At 40.2% G+C, this 13,993-nt stretch overlaps 2 protein-coding genes across 4 annotated transcripts in view; both read right to left on the reverse strand.

The window, feature by feature from the left end:
* Positions 1 to 172: 172 nt before the first annotated feature.
* On the reverse strand, positions 173 to 4,314 carry tomm7 (translocase of outer mitochondrial membrane 7 homolog (yeast)). Its single transcript, XM_015042922.1, has 3 exons — positions 4,136 to 4,314; positions 2,658 to 2,706; positions 173 to 1,386 (listed from the first exon to the last, which is right to left on the reverse strand). The coding sequence occupies exons 1-3, from the start codon at positions 4,236 to 4,238 to the stop codon at positions 1,371 to 1,373; spliced, it is 168 nt and encodes a 55-aa protein (XP_014898408.1). The 5' UTR covers positions 4,239 to 4,314; the 3' UTR covers positions 173 to 1,370.
* Positions 4,315 to 5,440: 1,126 nt separating this feature from the next.
* The window catches only part of hycc1 (hyccin PI4KA lipid kinase complex subunit 1), a 26,182-nt gene continuing 17,629 nt past the window's right edge, over positions 5,441 to 13,993 (reverse strand). For 2 of the 3 annotated variants that reach the window (XM_015042941.1, XM_015042934.1), the window contains exons 7-11: positions 13,445 to 13,540; positions 12,704 to 12,820; positions 11,908 to 11,995; positions 10,643 to 10,799; positions 5,441 to 7,518 (exon numbers count right to left, since the gene is read on the reverse strand). In XM_015042941.1, the coding sequence (XP_014898427.1) occupies positions 7,004 to 7,518; positions 10,643 to 10,799; positions 11,908 to 11,995; positions 12,704 to 12,820; positions 13,445 to 13,540 (973 nt within the window). In that variant the 3' untranslated portion in view covers positions 5,441 to 7,003. Of the gene's footprint in view, positions 7,519 to 9,438; positions 9,771 to 10,642; positions 10,800 to 11,907; positions 11,996 to 12,703; positions 12,821 to 13,444; positions 13,541 to 13,993 lie in introns of those variants that run through there. The other variant, XM_015042951.1, reaches the window with a different exon arrangement.

The raw sequence follows: 13,993 nt of genomic DNA on the forward strand, positions 1-13,993 counted from the left end.
AACATAAAAGCCCTGTGAAGGGAAGGCAAGGCAGAGGAGGACAGGACGTTGGAAAGCAGAGGCTTTTATTGAATACATTTTATATTTTATTGTGACTTTGTTAAATTGCTGTTTTCAGTTTACAGCAATTTTTCTTTTTTTTACAAAATAATAATATTTGAATTCATGTTGGATTTTTATTTTTTACATTCATAAATAAAAAAGTTATTAATAATACATAAGAATCATGTTTCTTCATGTTAACCCCCCAGAATATTTTGTTTATGTCACATATTATATGAGACTGTCCAAAATGTGGCAGTCATGCTTACTCAGCAGAAGCAGAGCAATATGAAAAAGGAGAAAATTAAACATACAGGCAAATATATAAATACACCCACAGTCACATTTGGATGAGGTTGCAGATAAATCACAAACTTTTTAACAAGCTTTCTGGATTATTCTGGGTTGATATTTTATCAAGACTTTCTAGTCTGTTGATTTGAGCCGAAAAAAATGGATGTAGTTCATTATGAATAATACATCAGTGCTACTGGCCGTACACCGGCCCCTCAGCATAACACTGCCACCATCGTGACGATCTATAAGAACTGCAAGCTGAGTGTTTTGAGGTGTAAAAATCTTATTTTAACTACTTCAAACATGTACGTCACAACAGCTGATCTTGACCTCATCTAATTATTAAACTTCCTTCTGAAACGCATTCTGCTTCCTCACTGACTGCCACGTTCAGTCGAACGTCAAAAGTGTTGATTTTGGGTTTTTGGTCCGCAGCCTCTCAGTTCAAGCCGACGTTAAACTCGCCTTGCTTCGGATGGCGACTCTGGAGTTCGTGCAGCTTTTTAAATTTGAGACATTTAGTCAAAAATATTAGCGCAGTGTGTTTTGAGATTGTGTGCCGCACGTTGGTCTCGTGCGAGTCGGAGAAACTGATTATTTTAAAACTCGAGTCGCATTCAGACTGAAGAAATTAAAATCGTTGCTTAAACAGAGTACTTGTCTTATTAAGCATGTGGCAATTAGATAATTAATTTCTCGATTTAAACGCCACGAGAATCGGATTTCTTTCACATTTTACTGTCTTTTAAATTACTAATAAAAAAAAAGTAAACCGGGTTCCTTCTGTACACCCAAATCAAAACATAAAACATTTGGAATACACTGAGACAATCTAATTTAGAGACATGGGAGTCCAGAGACATACGACTCTGTACAATATATTTCTGCGCTTTGAACATTTTGCCCCACAGCTGTCAGACATTAGGGTTTACAGAGAGCAGGGAGAGTGATGGAAGTCCGTTTCTTGGTCTTCTAAAAACGCGTCACAGGGTCTCGATGAGAGGCGGGGTCTGGCCGAGTGAAGGTGTTCCTCAACCCCAGAGCAAACTAGAGCAAATCAGAAAAATAAATGTTAGAAAAATATCTAATATCTGGCTTTCCCTCCCAAAGTTCAGGTTAGAAACCTGGGTTTCTAACTTGAACTAGCTAAAAACACTGCCAAGCGGTGTGTTTGTAGCTAGAAAATATTCCTGGAGAAACCAAACAATAGTTCTCTCTTTCAACCACAGCAAACATTCAAGAGTCTCTGCTGAGTTTTTGTTTTTACCCTAAAGAAAAAAATTGTAGCATTAGCTTAACCTGGCTCATTTTCCTAAGCCAAGTCATCATTTAGTCAGCAAAAAAAACAACAACATTTTATTAGGTTACAGAAATCCACATTTGTCCAGTTTGCTTCCACAAAAATAAAGGCAGACACTTTGTAGGACACTACAGTTTCTACTCGAGGTTTAACGCACCAGTTGCTGCGTAGGAAAAGTCAACCAGTGTGAAATCACACTTCACTCAGGGAAATACAACTGGTATCGATGACTCAGTCTGAAATACGATTTCTTAATAGAAATGAGTTTCCATTTAAATGAGTAACTTTTGGGCAAGTCACACCAGTTAACTTTATCTGACTTAGTTTGAGGATTTTGTTTTTGTGTTTTCAACACACATTTGAGTGGAGCAGATGACAGAATTTAAAACTGGGCTAAGTGCACGAAAACCAGTTCTTATTTATTCTGAGCTATAATCAAATTAGAAGACAATCGATTATTTGGATAGAGAAACATTGGTCATGAAGCCAACTACAAAGAAATGCATCCATTTTTCTTCTCTCTCCGTTGTTTAAAACGGGGATAATTGTTTTGGAATATTTACTTGCACGAAAAAAAAACATGAGGAGCCACTTTGTGGAAATGAAAGTTTTAAAGCGATATAAACCTTTGAGAAGCCGTGAATATAAGGCTAAGAAACTGACTGTGAAAAAAATTAAAATCTAAATTTAAGTTACATTAAACTTTTTTTATTTTACTCAAGGTTACATGTGAAATCTCAAAACTGACCCTTGCAGAAGTGGAAGTTCCAAAATGTCCAAAAGTCAAAATAAATCCCAGCATAATGGTTTTAGAAGAAAGTGAAGCCCGTCGGATCACATTCTGTTCCTTTTTTTTTTTTTTTTTTTTTTATTAAATCGAGGCATCTTCTTCCCCCTCCACCCGACCCAAAAAAATCTTGTAACAGTTACATCTTCTCAGAGTCCAGATGGTTTCATTTCAGTAAAACCATGTGAGCATCAAACCTCGTAAGCAAAAAAAATAAATAAATATTCTTACCTCAACAGCGTAGGTTCAGGCATGCCTGGATCTGCTCCACGTTTGAAACCTGCCACACAGAAGATTTGAAGACACTTACTTCAATGTTGTAATAAACAGAAAGCCTGAAGATTAACCAGGGGGATTACTATATTTCTAAACTATATAAAACATCAGCAGAGGTGGAAAAAAAAATAAAAAATTAAAGCAACAATAGTATCGCCATCATCATTCCTAAATAATTCTCATCTCTGTCATTTGTTCCAAAGCGTCAACCTCGGTGCAACGGATTCTTTGGAAACGGAAGACTAAAAACGGCTATGTTTTACTTTTAGGGAAATAACTATTCTCGCTGGAGTTTCAGCGACTGGCTTTCTTATATCTGGCTCACTGATGAGCAATCGAAACTGCTTTCACTGATACGCTAAGGTATAACAAGTTGTTTCTACTAATCTGTACTGTGACAGTGTGAAAATGATAAGCTTGAAATACCATTTAAAGTGAAGTGATTTAAGCCATTTCATTATACTTCTACATGCATTTTCATACCTCTTTTTTTTTTGCATATTTTCTTACAACTTTAAACTTTATTGGATTTTATTGGTAGCTTGTGTAAACAACTAGTAAAAAGTTGTTTACTAGTGAAAGGAGGGAGTGGGGGGGACACAAGGCTGACAATTTTTTTTTTTGTTTCAGATAAAGATCTGAAAAGTGTGGCATGAGTTAATATTTTCCAGAGCCAACCCCGAACTTTCATTGCAATCACAGCTGCACGGCTCGCTTCCATGCACAGAACAGCGACGTTTATACTCATTCAGAATATATGCACTTGCTTCACTTCTCATATACTTAAATATAAAGCCAAATTTTGCTTCCACTTTACAATTATGCATCACTGTGTGTTGGCCTATCGCATAAAATCCCAACAAAATACAGAACCACGTCACAAATGTGCCTAAACCAGAGAAGAGACCTGTGTGATTTTAAAAAAGAAAGTGTGACATCAGCACTGGTGATTCCGATATGCTGAAGTCAGAGAAGATCCTGACACAGATAGCTAGAGGATGTGTGTGGTCACTCATGCAAAAAGATTTAAGTTCCCCATTAGTAGTCTCCACAGCACATCTATGCAAAATTCTCAAGTTTCCCATCGTTGCTGCTGATCTAAAATCAGATCATTTTCTGTTCCCCCAGTCCCCTCAGGCCTCATTTAGGAACTACAGTGTTTAAGCCACGGGGAGGGGGAGGGGGTGTTCTCATTGGGTCCTTTACATTTTTCGGGTCATAAAAAAGGTGGTTTGTTCATAAAACTGCGTCGGTGAGCATATATTGGAGAGTCACAATAAAACTATAAATGCGTCACATTTAAAATGAAGAAAGAAACAGGGAAATCAACAGTACCTCTCAGTCAAAAGCTAGCATGCAAGGCTAATTAGCCGACATTAGCCATGCATGTCTCATTTCTCCCCTCCTCCGCCTTCATTTGTTTTAATACTAACCGAGGTAAAGCACGGTGGGAATGAAGCCCCATCGGATGACGAACTGGCTGCACTGGAACAGCTGCTGCAGCCGCTGTTTGGTCTCCTTGCTCAGTTTAGCCATGTTTTTGCTCCGACAACGAAGACCCCGACGCTTCTACCAAGGACAGGAAAAAGGAAGAGACGTGGAGGATAAAGAAACTAGTTGACGGCCTCGGACTTCCAGCTGCCGCCACCTGGTGGATAGAGGCGTTCCTGCAACCCCTGCTAAAACAAACAGCACGTATCGGAGGTCAACATTTGCTCATGACTAAATAAATTTGCTAAACGTAAACAGTATTGGGGCAGCATTTGCACTGTTTGTGATAGTATTGACTTCTTATTTATTCAAGTACCTTTTTTTTGTCACATACTTGCTTTTTACCCATTTTTTTTTATTAATCGAGAGTATTAAATGTTTCTGACAGAGGTTTTGTACATTTGTTCTGTTAATAATTGCACATTAAATGTTTAATATAAACAGTAATATTTTTACTAATAAGTTTTTTTGTTCAATGTATGAAAACCAGATAAGTAGTGCATTCACAGTAGAAAAAAATATTCACCAGACACCCAATGTTCACCCAATTGTGGGTTACTTCATTAAACAATTATTTTGACATCCAGTTCAATCTGGTGTTTACTTTCAAGAAATCTAATTTGTAAAAGTGGCCTAATACTTGTCCTGAAAACATCTTGATTTTTATTCTGAAGTAGTTTCAAGTTGGAAAAAAACATCAATTGGATCCCCTGAAGTCAATTCTTAAGAGTCAGGAATACGTCAGCAGTGCCATGTGTATGAAATACATAGAAATGTGCATATATAGTCTTTATTTGCATCTGCATTCCAATGTGATTTACATGTTCTACTTTCCAAGTCAAATATGCAGCATAGGTTCACCAAAAATGTTTTAGCCAATTTTACATGGCTTTGCAGGATCCATTAAGTCTCTTACAGAAGTTTTCAGATTTTATCAAAAGGGTTCAGAAGGGCAGAAAGGACTTCTGGCACTCAGCAGGTGGTTTTGTGATCTAGTGATGCCAACTCTCACTACTCTGGAGAGAAAGACTTAAGACTTCATTTCTATTGCCTCACACACCCCAGATAAATCTCACTCCAAATTGAGAGTGTCTACACTTAAAAATGAAATAACTTCTTCCAGATTTGAAGGCTGCATTAATAAACCAGATTTCCGCTCAGTTATTATAATGCAGCTTTGACAAATCTGGTCTGAATAATACGAATGCCCCCTAGTGGAAGAAGAGAAACATCTCAGAGCGCACCAGTGAAATATAGAAACACTTTATTTCCAGAACTTGTAGCAATGAGTTATTTTCAGACATAGAAAGGCAAATATAACCAACTTTAGTATAACAGTATGATGTACAAGGATAGCTTAACCATTTTACTGTAAACCCACATACAAAGAAATATGATTGGTATCGTCCCACCAAGCTATAGACACTCAACAGCTATAGTAAACAGACCGAGGGTGGAGCAGCATGACGGCTTGATTTAGAACATCAATTGTAGCAGATGGTTGGAGTTTTATTCACTTCTTGGTATTAACATGTCTTTTGACATGTGGATGAAGTAACAAACAAGAGGAGAGGCAGGAATTACGTCACCTTAGTACTACAAACATCTGACATGGCTGGGTTAGAACATGTGCCCCCATATTGCTTGAACACTTACAGTTTAGGGATAATTAGAAATAACTTTGTTGAATCTAATCAACCTGCTGCTGTATGGGGTTGTTGCATCACACAAAAGTTGGGAAAAAAAACAAAACAAGTCCCCTTAGGGAAAAAATACAATTTCAGAGTCAAAAACTCTTGTTCGTATGAAAAATACCAAAGTTCATTACAACCGATTAGCTCTTCTTTGTGCAAAATTCAGTACTCAATCATTCATATTCATCGCCCTCAAAGATGCAAATCATCTTCGTCATTTTTAAGAAGTCGGATCCAAAGTGTTGCCATTTATGACGCGGCATGTAAAGAAGGTGCCCTAAAAGGAGCAATGAGGAAGGAAAGTATTGCTTCTCCGTCACGGTGAGAATACTGTGTGATTGTAAACAGAAGAGCTGATTCTATTCATACTGGTTGATTATTCAGTGGCTTGCTTTTCAATGCGGTTCAGGAGGAATCGAGAAGCAGCGCGTTTAAAACTGCTGTCCAATGAGGTCGGAGTGATCAGCCCAAAAACATTAAAAAAATACTGAATAGAAGTGTTCTGTATTGCTATGGGAAGGGAATTACTAGTAATATAAAAGTAGTAGAAACACATATTTGGACTAAGAATCACACTATACTCACTGTACCAATCAGCAGCCGTTTTCTAAAAAACAACAAAAAAAAAAAAAACATACACACACGCATGCTCGCACATATAGTACACCTGCCCACAGACACAAAGAGCATGGGTGGAAAACTGGGCAACAAATGCAGGTTTAATAACTTTTTAAACAGGTTTTTTTTTAGTGATCATTTTAAGTGCATTTATTTATGAGGGCAGACTTATGACCTGCCTTGACTTCAACTCAAAAATAACAACAAAAACAAGAAACCTGAAAGTGGTACACCCGATGCCCTCCCTCCATCATTCGCCGAGCTGCTCTGGATGTCGGACTGAAGCGAGACGACAAGCCGGTTTACGGCACGCAGAGTCGGAAACGCCTAAAACGAAGTGATGGAGAAAAACACGCGGGGAGGTTGGGGGAGTTTTTCTTCACACTTTTGCAGTCGAATGCAGTTGGCATGGCTTGGAGTTCCAGATCACAGGTACAGGGTCACAAGATCACAGGATCAGAGATGAGGGTTCGTTTGAGTAAAAGAGTCTTAAAGGGCTCAAAGGTCGGGGCTGAAGTGAACGCTAATGCTTGTGGAGCGCGGGGTGTGGTTCGGCTTAGGGCTCAGGTACCCCATCTTGTCCTCCTGCAGGCTGCAGGAGAAGCAGCCCACCTCGGAGGCCGGGTGGTTGGGAGTGGGGCTGCTGCTGGCAACGAGCTCGAAGGAACGAGAGAAGACGGCGCTGGCAGTGCGAGTCAGGCTGGTGAGGGCGCCCGCCCTGGGCACCGACTGGCTGGAAGTGAGCGTCAGCCGCTTGTTGGACAGGTCCGCGTTCTCGCTGGCGGCCCGCCCCGTTGTCGGGGCGTTGCACTCCTTGTCCTTGTCCTTGCTGCTGCGCCCGTTGAGCCGAACCTTCTTCAGCGCTTTAGCTCCCAGGTTCAGTGTGGTGGTGCTGCTGCTGATAGTGATGGCGGGAGGGTTCATGTCGGGAACCACCGCCGCTACCGGCCAGACCCCTTCGTCCAGCTCAGCTATGTCCATCAACTCGTCCGGGGAACCCAGATCCACTGCGTCTGTGAGGCAGACGGAGGAAAAGAAAACAAAAACAAACAGGCACTCATGTTACCAAAGAGGTGCAGGATTATCAACCTCATCTGCTGTCCAGCTTATTTAATCCAATGATGACTAAATAGATTTGAAATGAACAGAATAATTGTTTTTAAAAGACTAAATTGGCTGGACGTCAGATGAGGTTTACTACCAACCAGCAGGTGGCGCCTTTACACTGCAATGTCATCTTACAAAGAACGTCTTGCCACCAAGCAAAAGATTATTAGTTAAAAGTCCAGCACACATTAGAATAAGGAGCACAGGTGTGAGACAACAGCTAGTAATCTAGTTTTAAAGGAGTGCATGTTTTGTCCCAAAGGAAAGCAGGAATAGTGTTTAAAAGCACAAGCCTTGGAAAAAAATTACAAAGGGAAAGTTGATGAAAGCAAATAAAAAGGACAATTTAAAAAAAAAAGACTTCTTCCCTTCTTCTGATTAAAAACTCACTATTTTCTGCTTTCTGTAAAACATGAAACCAGACCCGCATGAAGGGCAGCATGTTCACAACTACAGATCAGAGCTGTCGCTATCGTGACAACAACACGAGTACAGAGCAGATAAAACAGACAGATAGGAAGGTCCTGCTGAAGTCCTCCAGATTCAGCCCGCTCAGAGCAGGTCAGGAGATATTTGTCTTTAATTAAATTTAAGTTCAAGACCTGCATATCCTTGGCTCCTAACTACAAGTCAGAAGCAAACAATCTGCTTCCAGTTGCAACCCAGGATTAATGTGTTGAGGTGTTTCGACCTTCCGAGTACCTTTGCCTTTTTTCCTGGTAAAGAAGACAAAAACTTTTCTGGAGCCTTCTAGAGATCCTTTAAGCTCACTGCTTCAAGGTCATTGGGATTGCTCTCATTTTTCTGATATATTGAACGAAAAACATACTAATTGATAAGCCTACCTTACAGTGCCTTGTAAAAGTATTCATAGTCCTTGAATGTGTTGGCATTGTGTAGTGCAACAACCACATAATGTATTTTCTGAGATAAACACAAAGCAGAGTACAACTGGGAACAGGAAGACGTAGCCATGCATGAAATCTATTCAGTTTCTCTCCCTCTGCTACAAAAAAAAAAAAAAAAGACATCCCCAAATCATAATGCTGCCACTACTCTGTTCACAATGAGGATGTTACTTCAACTGACTATTTTTCTGCTCATTACTTGCCAAACCCGTCAGTTTCCATTAATACCAAACTGTTTTTATCTGCAGGTGATGGATTAAACAGTTCTTTGTGAAATGCACAAAACCTGGGAAATGTAGTCCTGACTTGTCTAGTGCGTTTTTTGGCCTTCACTATTCTTCCCAAACAAAAATTCTGACGCGTCCAAAGCACTTCTGGACAATTCACGAGGCTAAACACAATTACATGCTACACTTCGTGATTTTATTAGTAAAAAAACAATTAGTGTTCAAAAAAAGTTGAACACTATACGTTTCAACTTTTCAATTACATGCCACTTTGTGTTGAACAAAATACTTTAGTTTGTGGTTGTGACATAAACAGGTTTAATTGTATAAATACTTTTACAAGGCGTTGTCAATCTCCTCCAATAAAAATCACCTTTATTTTATGTATTTTAAAAAAAAAGTATGATCTGAAAAGACACCAAAAGACATATTTAGGAGGTTATTCAAATTATTCAGAGAGGTTATAAATAACTGACTGGACTTAAGTCATGGACGCTGGTCTTAATAATGAAGCTAAACCCACACGGGAGAGCGTGAATAAATGAAATGACGATTGATACCGATTGACAGGTGAGAGAAATAAGTGTATTTAGGTGAAGAGAGGGTGGTGGAGCCCAGCGCAAAAGGTAAAGGGGAAAGTCATCATGCAGCGTTTTCAGACCACTCCCCCACACATGGTTACCTAGGTTACCCCTGGAGTGGGGCTAGGGAGAGGGAAGGCTGGGTCTCAGTACTGGCTCCTCCCTGCGGAGGCCAACCCAGAACCCTCATTCTCCACCATTCGCCTCACAGACTTCTGCCTCCTGACCTCCTGACTCCGACTTCCGGAGTCATGACCTCGGGAGTCCGTGCTGACCTCGGAAGAGGCCCCCAACGAGTCGTCGAGGTGGTTGCGTCCGTCGGAGCGCGGCCGCAGGGAGTCTCCATTGGCCATTCGCTCGCCGCTCACGCCAGTCACACTGATCTCGGGGACGGCCACGCTCCCCAGTGTTGGGTCACCGTCTACACTCACCTCCTGGGTCTCTGGTGGCGGGGAGCATGGAGGGGATGGGGCGGGACAGTACATAAACAAACCACACACACACACACACAAACATGCAAACACAGATGGAAAGATGCATTTCATGCACATAGATAAAAAACAAACAAACAAAAAAAGACAGTCATGTGCACAGACACACACAACCACAGAAACACAAAACAAACAAAAAGGTAATAAATTTAACAGACATAAATAAAATAAAAAACGTTACTGATCAAAACATAACAAAGTACATGCTGTGTGGAGATGAAGAGGACCACACTAACTGAATGGATTTGCAGTCTGCAGTGTTTCCCAAACATTCAATCATCCTTTCCTCCGTCATCTGAACATACATAAGCTGCTTGCATGTTCCTGTCAGAAGCGCAGACGGCACAAGATAAAACCCTCTCATTAAAACAGCAGAAGGCTGTAATTTACCTGATGGATGTGTGTTCTGGGAAAAGAGAGGAAATCTCTCCTAAAACTAAAAACACATTTTGCCCCCAAGAGAGCTGAAACTTCCAACATACAGGACAAACACGCGACTTGCTTCACACTGCTAGCATGACCATGCATGTTTTTAAGTTAGAAGATATATATAAAAAAAAAATTAAAATGGAGCAGATCCTATCAAACTGATAGATGATCTATAGTTTACAGGTTGGTCACTATTATATTGTTTATAATAGTGAGCGTAAATGAAATGGGTGGTTGAACAATGACATTTTGCCCTCTCCTTTGGTGTGGAACGGTCCAAAACGATACATTTCTTACAAAATGCTGAGAAAAAGACGAGAACTTTTCTCTCCTTCACCTCAGTTTTCCTTTTTTTTTTCCTTCTTTTTCCTGTGTGCGTGTGTGTGCATCTCACCGTTTCTCTTCCAGCGGTGTCCTCTTATAGAGAGGGAGGTGACAGCATTGCGGGAGATCCTGGAGGCGGTGGGCGTAATCTCCACTTGGATACTCCGACCGCCCTCCTTGCTTTTCAGTGCTGCGCTGTGTAGTGAAGACTTGATGGCATTACCCACCTACAGATTAAAAAAAAAAAAAAGAGGACATGTTCATACAAAATTTCTGATGACAGTTTGAAATCAGCTCTGGACAGTTTACAAAGAGTCCTTCTGTTTGTATTCTAGGAATTATTAACGCTTCTTTTGTCCTTGTGTTGCTCTATTGATCAGCTGCTGTACTCCCCAAATGAATGACTGCTCAAGTAAAACAGAGCATCGCCTTAGACAAATATTCACACTCATTACACGCACAATTGTTCTAATTTAAACAACAGATATCAGTGAATTTTAAATATGCTTTCAGTAAATGAGGTAGACAACAGCAGAGGAGTTCTTTTTCATTTAATCGAGTCAAGACTACGCAACCTACTGAAGTAAAACAATTAAAGGACAAAGCAGAATACCAGAGTTGCTACCAGGGATATCAGATGCAAAAAAAAAAAAAAGAAAGGATTTTGGGTGTCACAACTCCTTACATAACAAAAATCTGCTCACACTTATAAATTCTTATGTGGCAATCGCAAAGTGATCATGTAACAACTGAGAGCGTATCATGGGGTAGACAGCATTAGGATTGGAACAACATGTCTTTTGTGTGCAGCGCTGCGGCAAATTGGTCCCATGAAGAACACGTCACAGTTTTATGCTGAGCTTGGGGGCCACTGTGTATGTTCCAAATACAACCAGCGTGTGTGTTTGTGTGTGTGTGTGTGCATTTGTGATAAATGTCCAAAGACTGTACTCAAAGTCTCAGACTTTTCTTTTCATGTAAAACACTCTTTCTGTAAATGTGCATCGAGATGTTGTGTTTTGATTGCGCCTGAGTCGTGCACCTTGACTCGTGTAGTAACATTGTGAGCTTACTAGATTCAATCCTCTACTCCCTGGGCCTCAAGGATTACAGCTTAACTGAGCAGAAGGGAAAGCATGTAAATAATCTAGTGGGATTACACTGTGCTCACAGTTGCAGACACACAGAGACCCAACAGGAAGCAGCACACAATACTGGACACAAAGCAAGACTGAAGCCAGCACGTGCGTCTTAATCAGGGTTTTTTCTCACGCGCGCACCAATTTCTGAGGACAAGCGCAGAGGAAGGGGAAATGAATAAAGCGATGCACCCACCAAGAGAGCCTCAGGAAATAACTCCAGCTGGGCTCGATACAGGACGTCATCCAGCGCTTTGGATCCCAGCTCCGCTTCACCGTTGGACCTGTTCAACAGGAGAAACAAGCGATTTCACAAACAAACAAGAGTCTCAATAGATCAGAAAATACAATACAGGTCATTTTTCCTAACATTTTATACATTTTGCTCTTGAAAAGAAAGCAGAACAAGAACTGTGCTAAAGTACATTTACAGAAACTTATATTAAACACTTCAGCGAACCAAGAGCAGCTAGGAAGTGTAAAACCTTAACTGGAGATGAATTGAATTACACCACTAACATTCTGAATTTTAAAGCAATGCAATGTAATGCAGAAGACATTGATTCTCACATAGATGTTTGATTTTAAGACATATTTTGTTCAAAAGGGGAAAAAAATAGATTAATCACAAATGACAGTGGGGACGTTAGAGTGTAGTCTTGTGGAAAAGTCTGAAGTTATTACATTATTTTTGCTTTAAAGAAGCCACACTTTGTTGTTTTAGCAGTACCATGGATATCCAACTAACATGTCTGTTTAAATTAGTTCTAAGTTAATAGAATGGATTAAAAATGGGAGAAAAAAAGTTGCATCAAGTAAAGCTACTTTAATAGACTTACAGTCTTGCTTCGTGTTTGCAAAATGCAAAAATAAATCATTAAGTACCAATATTGCCTTCATTCAATATTGAGCACACTGTGGAAAAACTAGGAACTGAAACCCTCAAGTCTCACTGCATAGTTGCGGTTAAATTATATGTGTCAAATACTCACAAGGCATAGTGGATCCCTGTTATGAGCTGAACCAAAAACTCTGACGTGACCGTGAGTCGTGTGCTGATGCCTTTATAGCGTCTCATCTGTTGCCGAGGGTAGCCACATATACTCACCCTGGAGCGGAAAAGCAATTATTATTAAACACAATGGAGCAGCTTGCAACATGGGAAGCCAAACAATGACTCCACAGGGGACACTTGATTACAGGTACTTTATGACAGCTTACTTCCCCCACCGTGAGCTAATATGAAACTAAATGTCAGCTGAACATAAACGGTCACAAACACGGCAGCAAGAATGAACAACTTATTAAAATTTTACAATAAATAATTCATTGGTTGCATATGGGGTTTTACACAAGCCAGAACCAAAACTTAGGCAGGCTTAAACTTCTTGTACACAACTATCAAATAGCAAAGGGGAAATCCAAGCTGATGACTCCTCGTCAGACTGGTGCTCAGCTGCAGCTGGCAGCTTACTAAAAAAAAAAAAAAAAAATCACTGTGCCTGGATGAGTGCTCATGGCAGCTCGAAGCCAGATAGTGGTATCTTGGATCTCGCTGGCAGCAAAGGCCACAGGAGGATCAAATCAGCGGCTGCTTGCAAACTAGCGCGGACGTGTTGACATTAACGATGATGAATCTAAGATTATAAATGGCCTGTGTTTGCAACATTTCCTAAGAGAAGCAAGCAAACACTACATTACATTAAGAGCTTTGGAGTGTCTGTTTCTCTTACCTGGAGCTGAGCTGACAGAGGGACTGCAGGGAGGCGGGGGTCATGTAGCTGAGAGCCGCGTTGTAGCACAGCAGCAGGAAGGTCAGCACCTCAAATCTCATTATCAGAAAACAAAACAGAACATTGCAGTCAAAGTGCGTCGTGAGGTGACTCACCAAAATATTAAACATTACTGCAGACTCAACTGTACTTCCACCTGTTTGCTAATTAACAAAACAACACAAAGGGCCTTGCAAAACTGATCGTGTCCCTTAAGCCTTTTAATGGACTCCATTAGGATTAAATGTAACAGAACATAGTGTGTACTTTCAGCAGTGAGGGGAAGAGGGAACATAGTTTCTATAGATGAAAATATATGCAGCTCTCCTGAGTAACACTTTTTCAAAACACTTTGTCCTGCAATTACAGCTGCAAGTCTTTTGAAAAATTCCCCTCCCAAGACTCTTTTTTTCCAAAAAAAAGGAAAAAAAAAAAAAAAAAAAAAAAAAAAAAAAAAAAAAAAAAAACGCTGTGATCCCCTTTTTTTTGGTTTCCCCAAAAAGGCTGAAT

The sequence above is a fragment of the Poecilia latipinna genome, unplaced genomic scaffold, assembly GCF_001443285.1.
Source record: "Poecilia latipinna isolate Pla-1442-1.1 unplaced genomic scaffold, P_latipinna-1.0 Scaffold35, whole genome shotgun sequence".
Taxonomy (NCBI): Eukaryota; Metazoa; Chordata; class Actinopteri; order Cyprinodontiformes; family Poeciliidae; genus Poecilia; species Poecilia latipinna.

Excerpts from the sequence above, each read along its gene's own strand:
- tomm7 (XM_015042922.1), bottom strand. The coding sequence starts at position 4,238 with ATGGCTAAACTGAGCAAGGAGACCAAACAGCGGCTGCAGCAGCTGTTC. Across the intron at positions 2,707-4,135 it reads TCCCACCGTGCTTTACCTCG|GTTTCAAACGTGGAGCAGAT; the intron begins GTTAGTATTAAA and ends TCTGTGTGGCAG.